This window comes from Micromys minutus (assembly GCF_963924665.1).
Source record: "Micromys minutus genome assembly, chromosome: 9".
NCBI classification, from domain to species: domain Eukaryota; kingdom Metazoa; phylum Chordata; class Mammalia; order Rodentia; family Muridae; genus Micromys; species Micromys minutus.
The window spans coordinates 39,522,310-39,540,951 of NC_137978.1; the positions used below are offsets into that span (position 1 = coordinate 39,522,310).

General features: G+C 52.8%; 1 protein-coding gene across 1 annotated transcript; it reads left to right on the plus strand.

Moving 5' to 3' along the window:
* Positions 1-14,286: 14,286 nt before the first annotated feature.
* Positions 14,287-15,642, plus strand: POU3F1 (POU class 3 homeobox 1; the record flags this gene model as incomplete). The annotated part of the gene is made up of 1 exon (XM_080921449.1): positions 14,287-15,642. One exon carries the CDS (start codon positions 14,287-14,289, stop codon positions 15,640-15,642), a length of 1,356 nt encoding a protein of 451 aa, XP_080777575.1.
* Positions 15,643-18,642: the final 3,000 nt, after the last annotated feature.

Here is an 18,642-nt window from a genome sequence, read left to right on the forward strand (position 1 = left end):
TTCCTGGAGCCTCAGACCTGAGATGGGGTGTGGCTTCCAAGGCAAGAGAATAGACAAGACCTGAACTGTGCCAGCGAGCTGGGAATTAGATGGGTGAGCCTGGGTGGAGCAGGGAAGGAGGTGGAGGAGGGGGATGCTGATTCTGAAATGGGAACAGGGGGAGAGCTTGGTCTGAGGTCCAGCTGGGTGACTCCACCCTGCCCACCCCTACCGTTCTGGGTGGCAGATACTGAAAGCCCAATGTGGTTGGCCCCTAAGAAAAGGCTGCAGTTGGGAGACTGACGATCCCTCCAGGTGACTTCAGTGACTCTTGGCAAAGTTACGAGGAAAGACAGCACTGCATGTGAAACGCTCGGATACAGCAAGCTCCAAGTCGTGCCGGTGACACCTAGGATTGTGCCAGGCACAAAATAAGCATTGAATCCCATTGGATGAATGAATGTGACTCTCTCTTGTCCAGTTCCTCTTCTCTAAACACGGGAGGATGGGAGTATACATTGTCTCTGCGGCTACTGTGGAGATGTATGCAGAGAGCCCGTTCAAACTCACACTTCCCCTCTTGACTGAGAACTCGGCAGCTGCAAGCATGGAAGGGTCTGAGCACGGCCTGCCAGCAGAGCGCCCTCTTCCCAACAATGCATCACATCCTCACATCCTGACCAAACCCCCATATATATATATATATATATATATATATATATATATATCCAGGCAGTCCTGACTAGCCAGCCTCAATGTTCCCCTCCAATCCATGGCTAGAACTTGAGCCAAAAGGACTCTTACCTGGCAGGTGGTGCCACCTATATAGAAACGGCTTCCAGTTTGCATACATGACCACAACCAGGAGTGTAGATTCTCAACTTCACCGTTTTGTATATACATATTTTTTAATTGAGCATTTACTATGTGCAAGCTACCACGCCGAGCTCTTCACACATTTGAACTCATTTCACCTTCACAACAACCAAAGAGGCTGATATTCTATTTGGCACCTAGCTGGGCTCGAATGAACTAAGTGCCTAGGCTCCAGAAGGAGGCAGAACTGGGTTCTGCATCAGAACCTTTCCACGCCCTTGCTGTGTGACCTTGGACAAGTTACTGCAGCAGTCTGAACCTGCTTCCTCCTCCACAAAGCGGAGATAAGAGAGCCTCAGCCCCTCTGGGCCCTGGTGAGGATTAAGAAGATAATGGATGTAAATATCACAGGGTGCCAGGCTCACAACCCTTGGAGGTGAGGTCAGGGCCTGCCCTTCTCTCCTTATCTCACCAGCTCCCCTGCCAGGGCTTGCAGGCTGAGACAGACCTTCGCCACAGTTCCAGGCACAGAGCTGGGCGCTGCCTGCACACATACACAAAATTATTGCTGATCAGCAACTTTTCTCTCCTGGGGCATCTGGGGCAGGGATTGCCCTGGCAGCACCAGGGGAGGGCAGTCTGGAGCCAGCCTTCCACCTTTCAGTTTCTGGGTGGCTTGGGAGTTCCTCTGTAACCCCTACTTTCCCACACTTGCTGACATGGGGCTCCAGACTCTGTCCTGCTTCCCTGGATCTGAACTCCTTAGACAGCTTGCCTGTCACTAGGACACCTATCTGTCCCCTCGATATGGCACCTTGAGTTTCGACCCTGTCATCTAGTTATAGATTACACATGCACACACACGCGCACACACACATGCACACACGTGCACACTCGAGTGTGCACACACACACACTACCTTCAGCTGTTCAACCCACCCATTCTGAGATCCCAGGCTTTCGTTTGTTCATTCTGTGCCCCTGAACCCGACACCCATCTACCCACAGCAGCCACTTGCACCCCACCCAGCAGCCCCACATACACACATGGCCACAGTCACACTTCACCCACGCCCACACTAGCCGCGGCCTCTGCAGGGCCCTGAAGCCTGACAGAAAAATCAGAGACACACTTTGACATTAATCAAAGACTCTCATAAATAAATATGTGTAAATCATATGCAAACCAGGTGGGAGAATAGGAATTTACATCTCTCTCTCTCTCTCTCTCTCTCTCTCTCTCTCTCTCTCTGATGAGTCAGCATCTCCAGACACCAGGGAGGCTGTCTGCTGCTAGGGAGGTTTAGGACAAGAGACCTCAGCATTCAGGGGAACCCTTTGAATTCACTATCTCAGACCCTAGAATTTGCACGCTACCAGTATAAATCATTTAATTTGCCACACTGCTTCCTCCTACACACCAGCTACTGAAAGCATTTAATGAGATAATACGTGAAGTGCTTAGAAGGGTCAGAGGTGGTATGCAAGCAGTTTATCTACACTCTCCCTCATATTATCTCATCTAGCTTTCACAATAACAGCAATAATCATTACAACAATAATAAGTCATAGGGGTTCTTCTTTCTTGGAGGCTTCCAACACCATAACTTCCCCGTGTGCAGGCCGCAGAGGTCCAGCCCTTCCACCCCCATCCCTCCAGGCCCTACCATTTATGTGCACTCCAGCCTGGCTTCCTGCTGCCAAGAATTGCAGCTTTGCCTGAGGGCTTCTGCTGATCTCCAGGAGGCTGCTCTCCCCTCCTAAGGCAGGCCACAGGTGTTGGAGAGTCAGCCCCCACAGTAGAAAGAGTGTCACCCAGCCATCGGAGTGACTGGTGGCAGTCACTCATCTAGTGGTACAGCTCCCAGGTGTGTTCAGCACACTGATGCCCAGTGACCCTGGGCAGGCGGGACAGGAGTCCTGGAGCTAACCAGGGTTACTGGCTGCAGAAAGCTCCAGCTGTTGGCTAGCTCCCCCGCCCCCTTCCCTGTCTCCCTTCCCCCATCCTCTCCCCCACTGTTTCCTGGATCACTTCCCTGTGGTCTGCTTTGGGGAAAGCGAAACTACAACAACAGGTACATCAAGCTCTCATAGTGACCATGAGACACAAGAGGATGCCTTTATCTGGGACTTGGCATGCTGTTCACATTTCCAACCAGCCCCTGCTACATGCATCCCAGCTTCACCTCCTCCTGCTCCCTCCTTCCTGCTCTGCTAGGATAAGTCAGAACTCCCAGCTAGCTCATCTTCTAGCGACCTCTCTATGCTAGGTGTGCAATGGGCTGATCTCAGCCTGCAAGGCTCAGAGCTTACACGGAGTCCTCAAAGGCCTTTCTCAAACTGGAATCCACGCCCTTCCAGCAACTCCAATCTCCACTGAGGCCTCCTTACAGCTCTTGGTACAGTCTGTATTCAGTCTCTTTTCTTCTCTTCCAGAAAGCACTGTGCTTCTGTGAGCAGAAGCCTTGTCGATTTGTGTGGTCATCTCTTCAGTTCCTGGTCCAAAACAGGAAACCAAAATTATCAGTGGAGGGCTAGCAAGATCCATCAGGGGGTAAATGGGCTTGCCACCAAGCCTCATAGCCAAAGTTCAGTCCCCTGCACCTACATGATAGAAGAAAACTGACCTCCTCAGGCATACATGTTTCCATATACACAGGCAAGCAGGCATGCAGGCAAGCAGACAAACATACATATATACATACATATATATGTACATACTTTAAATTTTAATAAAAGAATCAGTGTCCTTTCCTATGAAGCTGAACAAAGTGCATGCCTATATACTAATAATACATACAAAGTTGACAGAAAACCAAGGTTAGCCTGAGCTCTGTACCATACCCTTTCTTTAAAAGGAAAAAATATATATATCCATGCCTATAACTATATGTTTACATAAAATACATCCATAAGTATATGTAACGAGCTGTCATTTTGGCAGATTAATTCAAACCTCCCAGCCTCTATTATCCATTTGTAAAACAAGGTAATTAATAGTTGCAAACATTGTTGCAAGAATGCAGCACAGAAGGCCAGGTACGAGCAGTGAGCACCTGCGCAGAAGATTCTGGAAAGACAGCGCCACAACTCGAGTAGTTAGGAGAGGTGAGGCAGAGAGGCAGATAGAAGACTTTTACTTCCTATTTCAGATACTTTCAGGGTAAATAATCTTTACAAATGAGACTGTGTTGCTTTTATCAGCAGCAGAAACAGTTACAGATACTTCTTTTGGCTAGAGTAAAAGATACAATGTGTAGACCGTGTCTCAGAAGCCCTTCCTTCCTAGCCACCTCCCCCAGAAGACTCCAAAGCCCAGTGGGGTAGAGGGTGCTCTCCAAGAAATGGGTATCCCTGTGATCCTGGCCAGATGCCAGGGAAGCCCCACCTGAGATTACTTTGCTCTACAGAAATGTTCCTGGCTAACACCTTACTTCTTTCCTCTTTTCCCAGATAAGCAAAGCCTAGGACCTTCCCCATCTGAGGTAAGTCAGGATCTATATATACTCCCTGGTCCCTTAGGGAAAGGTCCTGACCTGTGCTGGGACACTGTCCTCTCCACCAGATTTAGCCTACCCACCACAGAGGCGAGTATGCCGGGGTTCATGGCTGTTCCTGGCCTTCCCTGATTTTCTCTGCTCCTACTGGCAAGAATGATTTCCTCTCTCACCATTCTATTCAACTTCATTTTGGTCGTGGGTCAAGGCTATTAGGCAAAACTGAGCCCTAACTGGCCCTTCTCCTGGTGCTCTGGGTCCATTAACCAGCCCACTTTGGCTACAAGCAATGACCCGATGTGAATAAGAAGATAAACCAGCTTCAAAGAAGCGGAAAGCCGGAAAGCCGGAAACTGCAAAATCCTCTGTCATCCCCTTTTAAAAAAGAAAGCACTAAGCCAGGCATGGTGGCGCACACCTGCAGTCCCAGAACCCAGGAAGCTAAGGCAGAAGGACCAGAAGGACCACTGATTCCAAGCCAGCCTGATTTACATAGCAAGATCCAGTCGCCAAAATCCAAGAAAAAAAAAAATTTAAAGGAAGGAAGTAAAATGGGCACACCTCTAATCCCAGCCTTGGAGGTGAGTTCAAGACCAGCCTGGTCTACACATCTAGTTTCAGTCCAGCCAAAGCTACATAGTAAGTGCAAGGCTAGCCTAGTCAAGAGTCTGTTTAAACCAAAACTAAACCAAACCAAACAAACACCAAGTTTTAGGTGCCTCCTATAAACCAGGAACTTAAGTGGGTCCTAGGGTACCCTGATAAAAATGGACCCAGTCGAGAAATAGACAACAAAAAGTCCAGGGAACATGGAACAGAAAACATAGCCCATATTTGCTATCACAGAGATGGACCTACATAAGGGTGGCAGAGACCATCTGGAAGGGGAAGTTTCCCAGTGCCAACAACCCCTGAACCCAGACTTGAAGGGCATGAAGCAGAGAGAAAAATAGCATTCTGGCAAGAGAGATTCTAGTGCATACAGGCAGGAGGCAAGGGAGGGCCTCGCTACTTTGAAGACAGAACTGGTGCTTCCGTGTTCAAAGAAACACAGGGCAGGACCTGCTGGGACTTATCACAGGCACACAAAAAGCTGTATGCCTGCCACTCTGCTCAGAGCTGTGTGCCATGGCCAAGCTGGGTCTTAGTGGGAGCTCTCTGACTTAGGTCTACTCACAAAAGATGAAACATAAGCCTTCCAGACCGGTAACTAAAGTGACTGAACCTGTCTTCCCTTCCTTTAACCTTGGCTGCTGAGAGTCACTGAGGTGCAGGCACTAAAGGTAAACTGAGGTACTGCATGGAAGAGCACTTCTCTAACAGGAGAATGGGGATGTGAGCCCTCCACACACTATTCTCAGCCACAGATCAAAGTGAAGACCCCAGGGTGACTTTTATCTGCAATGAGAAGCCCATTCCCAGGCTCAGACAGGTGTTGTTCTGGACCCAGCAGATGTCCCCAAGTCAGACACATGTCCAGGGCTCAAATAAACATTGCCCCCAGGCCGGGAAGATGTTGCATGAGGCCCAGACAGATGTTATGCCTGGTTCAAACACATGTCTTGGGCCCAGACAGAAGCTTTCCCAGGGCCAGATAATGTGCTAGGCTCAGCCAGGTGTCCCAGCCTTAAACAGATGTTGTCTCCAGCCCAGGCAGATGCTAGCTTAAACTCAGACAGATGTCTGCCAACAGAGATCCATAAAGATGCTGGGAGGTCTCTAGAAAAATGCCATTCCTAAATCTCCCATTGCCTCTTCACTTGGTACCTACCCCACGGTCCAAGTAGGCCAGCTAACAATCCATAAAAGTCACCAAACTATGTGCATGCGCTCCTTCGTCCCCCAGCTCCAGGCAGTCACAGCAGAAGGAGGCAGAGCCACATGGTATGGTGGTAAATGAGCCACACACACCACAGAATGGGATGCTGGGCTACGTGTACATCAGTAGATGATGATGCCCAGGGTACCTGAGCTAAATGTCAGGAAGAAGGAGACTTGAGGAAGGGGGTAAGGACCTCCACCCCTCACTGTGGGACTGAAGAGGAGTCCTGTGACCTCATCTTCACAGACATACTTTGCTCAGCATCCTAGCAATTTCATTCCTGGGTTATTTAAGAAGACTTGCTATCCCAAAGCTCAAGTACATAAAGTGAGTGTAAAAAAAGGACCCGGAGGCTGAGCCAAGGGAAACAGAGTAGGGAGAGGGAGGGTCCATCCATCAGCTTAGCCTTAGCTGGGAGATGATCATCCCCTTCTCCAAGAGCATCTGGCCCTAGGTAGAAAAAGAATGTCCCCTGGTGGCCACAGAACTGCCATCAGGAAGCTAGAATTTTGATGACCTCCAGATTCGAGGGACAGCCTGGGGCCATGGGTGGAAGGAAACCTGGAAGCTTCTGGAGGAAGCCTGACCATTCCATCTGCCCTGAGAGGTCTCTGCAAGCAGCTGGCTCCTGTAAATAAAGCATGAACCACGCCTCTCAGCTGGTGCTGAACGGGCCTCCCTCAGACCCTTATTGCCCTTAAGAGCTTCCTTCTCCTAGGTTGAAGAAGCTGAAGGAGACAAGGTATGCTTTTACACATACCTTGTATGTGTGAAAAGAAGGCATTTACATAATGCTAGTGTGTCCCCTTTAGTACAAATCAAGCCCAAAGACAGTAAAAACACACACACACATGTACATACATGTAAACAACTCATATACATATACATAGTGTGTGTGTGTGTGTGTGTGTGTGTGTGTGTGTGTGTGTACAGGGCCAGTGAGATGGCTCAGCTGGTAAAGAAACCTGTGCTGAGTCTGATTATAAGATTTCAACTCCCAGTGTCTGCAAAATGGAAGGAGAAAACCAACTCCCAAAAGTTTTCCTCTTACCTCTGCATATGTACCATGATGTGTGTGTATGTGTGTGTGTGTGTGTGTGCGCACTCAAACAAACACAACACTAAAATTTAAAATGTAAAATATAGACACATTGATTCATGGGAGCCAACATACTTACAGTCACCATACACCAACCCGAAAGTACCACAAGCCACCAGCTAACATGGTAACACTGAAACACACAGAAACCTCTGTCCTCTACCCCAATTGAGTTACCTACACCAGCCTTCAGCTGAACCACAAAACCAATCTCCAACCTTACTCTTCTGACAATAGGGACAAGAACTTAAACTAGCACTCTTTGCCCTCAACCTACCCTGCTGTGGTGAATTTTGCATTCATTCAAGTAAAAGTGAGAAGGGGAGAGAAGAAAGGAGAAAGAAAGAGGAAGAGAAAGAGAGTAAAGGGATGTGGAAGGGAGGGAGGGAAGGAGGGAGGAAGGGAGGGAGGGAGGGAGGGAGGAAGGGAGGGAGGGAGGGAGGGAGAGAAGAGGGGGAAGGAGAGGGGAGGAGAGGGAAGGAGAGGGGAAAGAGAGGGGAGAAGAGGGGAGAAGAGAGGAGGAGAGGGGAGGAGAGGGGAGGAGAGGGGAGGAGAAGGAGAAAGGGGAGAAGAGGGAGGGAGGGGAGGAAAGGGGAGGAGAGGAGAAGGAAGAGGAGGAGAGGAGAAGGCAAGAGGGGTGGAGAGGAGAGGGAAGGAGGGAGGGAGGGGAGAAGAGACGGAAGGAGGGAGAAAGGAAGGGAGGGAGAGAAAGGAGAAGGAAGGAGAGGGCAGGAGAGGGAAACCAAGCCCAGCCCAGCCTTTCACAGTAATTAATCTCCCCTCTAATAACCTACTAATGTGCAGAGCACATGGTCCACATTGCAGAACTATGGGCATCCATCCACACAAGCTCAGAGGATCCATTCTACTAAAATCTCAATAGCAAGTAGCCAGTCCTGATTTAAATACTACAGACTAAAAGGACCACCACTCCTACCTGTGGGCTGAGGTGGTAGGGAAGGGAGAAAACAGACATCCCTCCCTCCCATCACCATCCCTCCTTCCCGTCACCAAGCAGAGAGGAACCCTAAGACTCCGGTGGGATTGCATTTCCTCTACCAAAAGCTGAAGCACCCCTGCCCCACTGCCCTTCTCAGCCTTGAGCTCTAGAGAGAGGGTTGAGGAAGGAAACTTAGAAGAGGAACTGTGATTTGAATGGCGTTGAGCACCTAGCTGATACCCACCCACATGGACAGAATGACCCCAACACCTCACATCCACTTCCAGAGACCAAGGACATGTGACAGCCAGTACCTGCCAAATGCTTCCAATCAAAACCACACTCTAGTCTGGAAATGCAGCTCAGTGGATTCATGAACTTGCCTACCACACAGCAAGCCCTGGGTTTCATAAATGGAGTGTGGTGGCACACAGCTGTAACCTCAGCACTCAGAAGGCTGAGATGGGGACTGGACGTTCAAAGTAATCCTTGCCTACACTGGAAGCCGGCTATGCAAGAATCCTGCCTCAAAAAAAAAAAAAAAGTCAGCCCTGAGCAAGCTGGGGAAAAGCCCCAATGGGCACAGTGACTCCTGATACCCTTTAGCAAGAACTGTGGGGGAGAAGGGAGGTGGGCAAGATGCTCCTGAAAGTTGTTCTCTGACCTTCACATATTTGCTATGGCATGTACACACCCAGACACAAACTCACAGACGATAATTAAAAACCAAGTAATTCATCTGAGGAGCCAGCAGTTTCTGCTCCCACAGCTCACTCGAGACAGCTAACAGAGAGCAAAATCAAGCCACATGTACCCTTCCCAAGCTTCCATTGGATGGTAATCTCGTCCCTCCTTCTTTCTCTTTCTTTCTTCTTTGAAGTCAAAACATTTTATTCAGAGGCTTGTGGAAAGGCTGGAGGGCCACGCTGCCTGTTGTCTTCCACAAGGCAGGTCTTAGAGGTCCCCCATCGCTAAGAGTCGCCCATCCTACCTCTTTAATCACCATCAGGGGTCATCCAGCCCCATTTATAAAGGAAGCTACGGAGAGGTCAAAGGCCACAGAGATCAGAATACTGACACTGGCTCAAGATCCACACACAGGCCCTGAGCCAAGGCCCAGATGAAACCCAGGACCCTGACTCCCAGGGGCTGCTCTCTGTGTAAACAGATCTAGGGCACCAGAAGCCTGGCAGAAGAGAGAGAAGGCAGACCGTGATTGCTACCCAAAGCCAGCCAGCCCCAAACAAAGACTCTAAGCCCTTGGGTAGGAAGACATCCTAAAACAAGGAAGGCTCTAGCATCCGCCCAGCAGGTGGATTCTATCACCCTGTCCTTCCTTTACTCTTCCCACTATCCCCGATTTGCAAGGGCTCCAGGTGGTGCATCTCGAGTCCGCCCCCACACCACCAAGGCTTGCGTCTGGGGCTGAGCCTGCCCCTGCCCTTCCAAGCCTCCCCACTAATGGTTAGAAGAAAGCTCAAGGGGCTCCAGGACCTAAAGGGGAAAGCAGCCAGATCCAGCTGCCACCAAGAGACACGAAACAGGACTGCATCTCTCCTCTCCTCCCCGCCCCCGCCCCGAACCTGTGCTCGTGAGTCACCCACCGCACAAGTTGCCCAACCAGGGACGTGGAACTGAACTGTAACAATGTGTGTATCACTGCCAGAGTGCTGACGGTGACAGCTTTAAGAGAGTAGCTGTGTTCCCAAGGCAGCCTCTGTGGAGGTCCATGTCTGTGACCTCAGGCTTTGCAGACTGGAGCTTGCGAAGCTCTGACTCCTCCCTACCGAGCACTCCCCACCCCCACCCCCAACCGCCCTGCAGCTCAAAGGCCCCCCACAGCGAGGGCCCCATCTGCTGGAGGCTCAGTGACCTGTGTCAAATGAGCAGGCGCTCGGTCACACTCCAGAGCCTGGAGGAGGCTGGGCACTCTGGGAAAGCTGAGGAGCTCCTGCCTGGGGGCCGACTGGGCAGGGGCCCCACAGGGGGGGGGGGGGGGGCGGGAGCCTGAGACTGGCAGTACTGTAGCTGGGAAGCTGCCCTATACAGGCCAGAAGAGGAGAAGGGAGGGGAGGGAAAGTCAAATAGAAAGAGCTTTCCTATGTCCTTGGGGACATTGAGGATAGGACAAGTGGACCAGGCTCTGTCCAGAGCACAGCCCCTTCTAGCTTTCTGGCCCCTTGTGCAGAACTGGTGATTCATTCAGAGAGTAGATAAGGGTGTCTGTGTGTCCATGAGATGGTAGAACTCTTTGTATCTACTCACCTGGGTAAGAGACTGGGCATGGCCAGCTCCCTGTGCTAACAGACACCAAAGTATATCTATTTGTGTGAATAACACTGCGCCACTCAAGAATCACTGTGTTTATGACCCTAGGGGCCAGCCCATCGGTCTCAGATATTTTAGATTCAGACAAGGAAGACCCATTATGGTTTACGTGAGCTTTCTAGATCTGACCCTGTTTAGACACATGCTTTATTTATTATTTAGACATTGCTTTGTGTAACTGCATGTTTGGCCTACTGACAAGAGTCTGCGTCCCTGTGGCAAACTGGTATGTGTGTGTCCCTGTACTGACTTGCATATCTGTATCTATATGTTCAGTAAGTATGAGAGTGAACATATCCTGGCAAGTCCTCCCCATTCCATGTGTATCAGCCAAGTAGGCGTCGGACTGGCATGTGCACCCCAAGGCTGTGCAGTATGGTTAGAAAGAGGACTTCTCCCTGAGACTGTGGAAGAAGTGCTCCTAGGGCAGTGTTCTCAACCCTCTAACGCTGTGATCCTTTCATACAGTTCTTCATGTTGAGGTGATTCCCAAGCACAAAAGTATTCTGTAACATTGCTTATAAACTGTAATATAAATATCCGTATTCTCTGATGGTCTCAGGCAACCCCGTGAAAGGATCGTTTGACTCCCAAAGGAGTTGTGACCCACAAGTTGAGAATCACTGTCCTAAAGAGATAGGCCATTCTGGTAGAGGTATCTGCCAAGGGCCCATGACAGTCTTGTCCCATGCAATCTCCAAGAATAAGAAGGAAAAGGATACCAAGATTTTCTGTGGGAAACTTATTTCCTAGGAAAAGTGGAACTCAAACCCATCTCACTGTAGACTCTACAATGTAGAGAATCGAAAATGTCCAATGCAAAGCTAAGCATTTTACCTTTCCTAGTTCATGGTGCTGCTGACCCCTGGGGCAGCATCCACTATGTACAGGAAGGATAGTTAAATTACATTCTTTGTCACATTCTCAGAGCAATCCTAAGATGCAGGCATCACTGTCTCCACGTTAAGATGGAGAAACCTCGGCTCCGAGAAGCAAGTGACTCACCCAGACTGCTTGCCTTATGGGGTGTTCGGCTGGGGACTAAGATATGCTGAGTAACAACCTAAGATCTTCGGTACCGCTTTCCTGAGGGTAACCCTCCTCCGTTCAGCACAGACCAGGGAACACAGCTTCCAGGCAGCCCTGACCAGCTCACAAGCATGGCCAGAGATAAGGCTGTAGGCCATCTTTGCCCTGAAGGACAAACCTGCCATTTCTTGCAAACTACAGCAGGGTGGGGGGGTGGTACCGGAATGAGTAAGACTAGCTCTGCTCTATCCTCTGAGAATGATGTCATTAACTCCCCCAGGAGTTAAGGCACAGGCTAAATGATGGATAGGCAGTACCATGCCCATTGAACCACAGTGGTAATCCCACATCTGTACATCGTAATGTGTCTGCTGTCCAGACATTTCCCATCTTCCAGCAGGATCAGGATAGATGTACAGACTCTCAGACTGTCAAAGGTGGAAGAGGAAGAAAGTAAACTGGTCCAAACCCCGTAGCCCTCTGAGGAAACAGAGTTAGTTGCCCACCTAGCAGACTGCAACAACAGAAAAGAACAAATAAAAGCCTTTCTTGCGTGGCAGGGGTGGGGGTGGAGGGTAAGGGGGAGGAGGAGGGGGTTGAGAGATTAGGGGGAACTCCCACTGTCTTATACCATTCCCTGTTCACCTTAGGGAGACAGGAGGACTGTAAGCCATTGTCAGTCCCAATTTACAAAAAGGAAAACCAAATGCAGAGAGAACAGACCAAAGTGCTCTAACGGGAAGACAGAGGACGCTCCAGTTTGAGCCCAATCTTCAGAGTGACACAGGCCTGGTTAGGATTGGCATGACAGACTTCAGCTGTAAGAATTCAAGCCCTGGTCCTACACTTCGGTCTAAGAGAAAGCTCAGCCAGGTACATGGACCAAGAGAACTTGGACTGCCTCAGGGTGACAGCTTCCTGGGCCAAGATGGGGGAAAACCCAGCATTCTTATCTGGGTTCAGACACCGGGATCCATCACAACTCCTGCAGCTAGAATGGGACACAAAGGTGCCTGTTCCGGACTGTGGCCAATGGTCAGACAACTGTGATCTCTTCCATTCCTTCCCTTCAAGGTTAAACTTGGGGCATTCAGGGCTCGGAGGGCAGGGTAACTCTTGTCACTGTCAACTCTGTCCCAACCACCCTTAGATCATCCCCATAGCAGCTGCCTTCAGAACCCTTGTCTCTTCTCTTCGAATGCATAGGCTTCATTCCTCAGTCCTAAGCGGACTTCTGTCCAGTGAGGTCCTAGCTAGGCCCCCAGCTCGGCACCCTGGTATCTCTGAAGCAAAACTAGAGGCAGAAGAGAATCTAGCAGTGTATGGAAACCCATCCAAGGGACAGATAGAAGTATAAGGCATGTGGAATAAGGGAGCACACACCAGCTGCAACTGAGGCCCTCCTCCACTCAGGATCCTTAGGAGAGACACAAATCACGGACAGGGATGAAGAAGTTGGCCACATCCCACTGTCCACTTCTCCAACAAGGACACCTCAAACTCAGTTCCCTATCAAACGAGCCTTAGTTGGCTCCACGGGAGGCTAGAGAGCTGTCAGCTGCCAGCCTGCATATTGGATTTCCGAAGTGCCCAAACCGTCCTTCCCTAAGTCAATCCACTCATCCTATCCTGCAACTTTCCGGCCGGCATGACCCCCACTATAAACAGAACCGACGAAGGACCACCGGTTCAAGCTGGGAAGAAACAACAAGAAAAGGCTTCAGCAGCGCAGGACAGGGCCCAGTGTCCATCCCCCACCCACTGGTGGCGCTTTCTTTGGAACCAGTCTCCACCTCGAGGTTCTCTCATTCCAGAACACCGGAGCCCGGCTGGTTCCTAGTGCTCGCATCTCCGCGTACAGCCTCTGTGGCTCGATGCCCTGGCTCAGCACTGCCCACGCGGTACTCACCTGACCTCGGTGCCCAGGAAAAGGAAGGTGAGCCGGCGAGAAGCGTGAAGCCCAAGCAGATCCGAATCTGTCCGTACCTGCTGCACTCTCAGGACCGCAGAGGTCCAGCTAGTTGTGACGCGGAATCTAGAGGGAGAAGAGGGAAAACCCAGACCGTGGGAGAGCGCGGTGCGACCTGGCAGCCGCAGGAGGCGAGGTCCCGGAGGTGAGCAGCCGCGCGGTACCCAGCCGGGAAGCCACGCCGCCTCGCTCTCGCGCAGCCCAGACTCACGGGATCCTGGCCCGCAAGCAGCCGCGCAGCGCGGGGAGGAGTGCGGGGCTGAGTCTCTGCTCGGAGCCCGAGCGCCTCCCGGAGCCCGCAATCTCCCGCCCGCCCCAGTGGGATGCGGGCGGAAATAGAGCTTGTGTGGAACGTGGGGACCGACCGGGCTCCGAGTCTCCCGCGCTGCGGTGAGAGCGGGGCCCACGCAGCCGGGACCGGAGGGGGTGCGGTCCCAGTGCCACCCCCGCGCCACTCCCCACGTGGCGGCCGCGCCCCCGGGGCGTGAATGTGTACGCGGGCGGTGCTTGGGGGGGGTCATGAATGAAGCCCCAGCGGCCAATCAGCACTGCCGGCGCGCGGGACCCCGAGAGCAAGACCCAATAGCGAGCTTTGGGTTGCAGGCCCTGGCGGCGGGCGGGCACGGGGGGGCGGAGGCCGGGGCCGAGAGGCGGGAGGCGGCTCCGCGGGCAGCCAATGGGCGGCGGGCGGGGTGGGGCTCCGGAGCGCCCAGCGGGTCCCGGCTTTAAGCCGGCGGAGCGCGGCGGCGGGGCCCGCAGACGGAGCGAGGCGGCGGCGGCGGCGGCGCGGCGCAAGGCGCGGGGCGGCATGGCCACCACCGCGCAGTATCTGCCGCGGGGCCCCGGCGGCGGAGCCGGGGGCACCGGGCCGCTCATGCATCCCGATGCCGCCGCGGCGGCGGCAGCGGCGGCGGCGGCCGAGCGACTGCACGCGGGGGCCGCGTACCGCGAAGTGCAGAAGCTGATGCACCACGAGTGGCTGGGCGCGGGCGCGGGCCACCCCGTGGGCCTAGCGCACCCTCAATGGCTACCCACGGGAGGAGGCGGCGGCGGCGACTGGGCGGGCGGCCCGCACCTGGAACACGGCAAGGCAGGCGGTGGCGGTACCGGCCGAGCTGACGACGGCGGCGGTGGCGGAGGTTTCCACGCCCGCTTGGTGCACCAAGGAGCGGCCCACGCGGGCGCGGCATGGGCACAAGGCGGCACAGCGCACCACTTGGGCCCCGCCATGTCGCCGTCGCCCGGTGCCGGTGGGGGTCACCAGCCCCAGCCGCTCGGGCTGTATGCTCAGGCGGCCTACCCCGGTGGCGGCGGCGGCGGCCTGGCCGGGATGCTGGCGGCCGGAGGCGGCGGCGCGGGACCCGGCCTGCACCACGCGCTGCACGAGGACGGCCACGAGGCACAGCTGGAGCCGTCGCCACCACCGCACCTGGGCGCACACGGACACGCACACGGACATGCACACGCGGGCGGCCTGCACGCGGCGGCGGCGCACCTGCACCCGGGCGCGGGCGGTGGTGGCTCGTCGGTGGGCGAGCACTCGGACGAGGATGCGCCCAGTTCCGACGACCTGGAGCAGTTCGCCAAGCAGTTCAAGCAACGACGTATCAAGCTGGGCTTCACCCAGGCCGACGTGGGGCTGGCGCTGGGCACCCTCTACGGTAATGTGTTCTCGCAGACCACCATCTGCCGCTTCGAGGCCCTGCAGCTGAGCTTCAAGAACATGTGCAAGCTCAAGCCGCTGCTCAACAAGTGGCTGGAGGAGACCGACTCGTCCAGCGGCAGCCCCACCAACCTGGACAAGATCGCGGCGCAGGGCCGCAAGCGCAAGAAGCGCACGTCCATTGAGGTGGGTGTCAAAGGCGCGCTCGAGAGCCACTTTCTCAAGTGTCCCAAGCCGTCTGCTCACGAGATCACCGGCCTGGCCGACAGCCTGCAACTGGAGAAGGAGGTGGTGCGTGTCTGGTTCTGCAACCGGCGGCAGAAGGAGAAGCGCATGACCCCCGCGGCCGGCGCGGGCCACCCGCCCATGGACGACGTTTATGCGCCTGGGGAGCTGGGGCCTGGCGGGGGCGGCGCGTCGCCACCCTCTGCGCCCCCGCCACCCCCGCCGGCCGCGCTGCACCACCACCATCACCACACACTACCCGGCTCCGTGCAGTGACCCTGCGGACTGGGTTCCCCGCCCGGGCAGCGGTGCCTCCGGCGCGCATTGGACGCGCGCGGCCTGGACTCTTTTTGTTGTTTATTCGGTTGCTTTGGATTTTACAAAAAGAAAAAAGAAAAAAAAAAAAAGCCCAGAAACTTTTAAACAAAACCAAACACCCGGGACTGACCCCTCTTTTCTGGCGAGCGGCGAAAGGCGGCCGAGAGGCTGTGTCGCCCGAGTCCCGGGAGAGCAGCGAAGATCCAGAATGCGCCAACTCACTATGGGCGCCCTGTGCCCACTGCCTGCTCCCTATCCCCATCCCCTCGACGACCCCTGCCCTTGCCCCCGGGCTGTTCGGGGCCGGATCCCGGCAGCGGCCTCCCCACAGCGAAAGGTAACGCGGTGCGGGTTAGGGATTCCCCGGGAGAATGGACGAAGAGATGAGAGACCCCAGCAGCTCTCCCGGGCGCAGACTCCCCGTAGCCTGCAGGTCACGGGTGGGGGGCTGTCACTTTATTCTTTACGCGCCTCTTCTCTCGCACCTGAACGCGCCCCACCCCCTCACTTTTTCTCCGGGCTTGGTTTTTTACGGTTTTTATTTATTCGTGGAGCCTCTCGGCTCCTGGGGTCCTTCAAACTCCGCCCGCGCCCTTAATTTAAATCGCTGTATACTGTATTTATCGGGGCCCCAGAGGGGAGGCCGCGAGAGCCGCATCTGTGTATAAAAGCAGGAAATAGCCAAAGCTTTAATCTAGCCTAATTTATTTTCCCTTTCTCTTCCCCTCTCCTCCTTCAAGAACGCAAAACAAAAACAAAACAAAAAAACTAACAAATTTTTTGAGTGTTCATTTTTTCGTTTCGTTTTACCAGAGCCCTCGGCTCGGTTCCTGGCCTAGCAGAGAGGGTCTGTGCTCCCACGCACACCCGGGTGGGTAGGGGCATCTCCACCCGAAAGACCGAGCACGCACCGCGGGCCGCTGCTTTCCCGCCGAGCCCTGCCTCTCCTGGCCTTAAAGAACGAAACTTGGAAAAGTTGGAACTATTTTTTAACTAGCTGTAGAAATAAACCGTTCCCCCAAGAACCTTTCGCCTGTTTCCCTACTGCTTCCCCTGCTCTCTTTCCAGCCCCCCGCGGATGCGGGGTCCTGGGGGAACCCTGGGGAGAAATTCTCCCGATTTGGGGTGAGGTGGGAACCGTGTAAATATGTGAGATATGTACACACTGGCAGGGGGGAAGAAACACTTTGTGCTTGGTTTTTATTTTATTTTTTTTGTTTTCTGGGTTGTTCTCCCTTCCCATCCTAAAGGGTTTTGTATGCCCGACTAAACCGAAAAAGCTATTTTAATATGGTTTCCTAATTTGTGACCCATCTCTATTTATTTTCTGGATGTGTTTGGAGCTTCCCCCTTCACTATTTCTTCATCTGTTTGTTAAGGTTTCAGCTTAATTTTTTTTTCTTTTTTTTTATTTTCATTTTCAGAACAATGTTTTGGTCCATTCTCTTTGTATCTTTATTGCAAAAAAATAATAATGTAGACTGGGAAGTTCCCTTTATATTTATGTTATAGTAAATATTTTATTACTCACATAAACATGTACCCCAGGGCTGTGTCCTGTTCTCTTTACTGCTAGGGCTGGGCTTGTTTTGCAGGAAGCGGTGAGATTCCCCTGTCCCCCCTCTACTGAAGTTCTGGGCTCAGAAAGAAAGGGAAACACCAGCCTTCTTCTCCTATCAGTATCAGGACTGCCTGCCTGTTTGGTCAACAGTTGGGCACCTGGCCCAGGTACAACAGTCTAGCAAGAACCACATCCTGTTCCCCTGGACTTCTAAGACCAGACCAGGGCCTGGGACAGTAAACCTTTAATAACATGGAACCTGGGGTCAGCCATGAATCAGACATAAGCTGACACTCTTCTCGGCCAAAGAAGCTGCTCACCTCTTCCTGGATTACTAGCCTTGATTCTGTTTCCCTTGCCTGACACCCCAACCCCTAACTTTGATTTCACCTTGTGTTCCATGAATGGGGTCCAAGCCAAGTTTTAGAGTTATAAAGCAACCGAAAACCTAGTCAGGCTCTTCCATCCTACCCCAACTGGTTCTCCATCCAAACAAATGGTACCCGAGTCCACCTAGATACATTGGACATCTAACAAGTTCAGACTGAGGTCCATTCAGTGGTCCTGCCTGTTTGCTTTGGGCAAAGCTAGCTCTGCTTTGTGAACCAGCAGTCCTATACATTCACAGAAGCGGGAGCATAGACCATGCTGCAGGAAAGGCTCCTGTTAGAAGGGCTGTGCATCGGGACCTGAAGGGAAAAGCAACATTCTGAGATGTTCTCAATTCTTTAGTAGCAGCGTCCTTCAGAGAGTCTCCATGCTGGTGGCAGGTCCCAGTTCAGCTCAAAACTCAGAGTGACATCCCAGTGTTCCCTTTAAAATAACCCTCCCCATGTCTTCCATAGTACAGTTCTTTTCCCTTCTCAGGAGAAATACAAGGTTCTTATTCTTTGTGGAGTGAAGCTTGAGGACAGAGGTTCTTCTGGAAAAAGTTGTAGCCTGGGAAGCTGCTCAAGTTTAGGTCTTGGGGAGCCCTTGGTAGACTGGGTGATGACCAGATTCCAGGACCCCTAAACCTGTGGCCTTTAGCCAGGCTGGCACATGAGGATAAAATGCAAAACTTTGACGCCAGCCACTCATTTTCCCACCCTTAGATTTGTCCCTGACTTGGAGGGTGTTCCAATATGGAAGCAAATGAAACTTGGTTTTCTAGTTCCTGCCAGCCCAGAGCCTCTGCAGGTTTTGAAACTGGAAAGGCCTTGAGGAAGACAAGGGCCTTTCGCGGGGCCTCTTGCCTACAGTTGACACCAATTGATTGATTGATTTCCTAATTGTCTGCTTAATCTTGTACAAGAGGGTGGGCTTATTATTTAAGCAAGTCAACTCAAAAATAGCAAAACAATGCAGCCTCCCAAGAACCAGCAGCAGCTGAGGAATAGAACAAAAAGAAAGGGGGA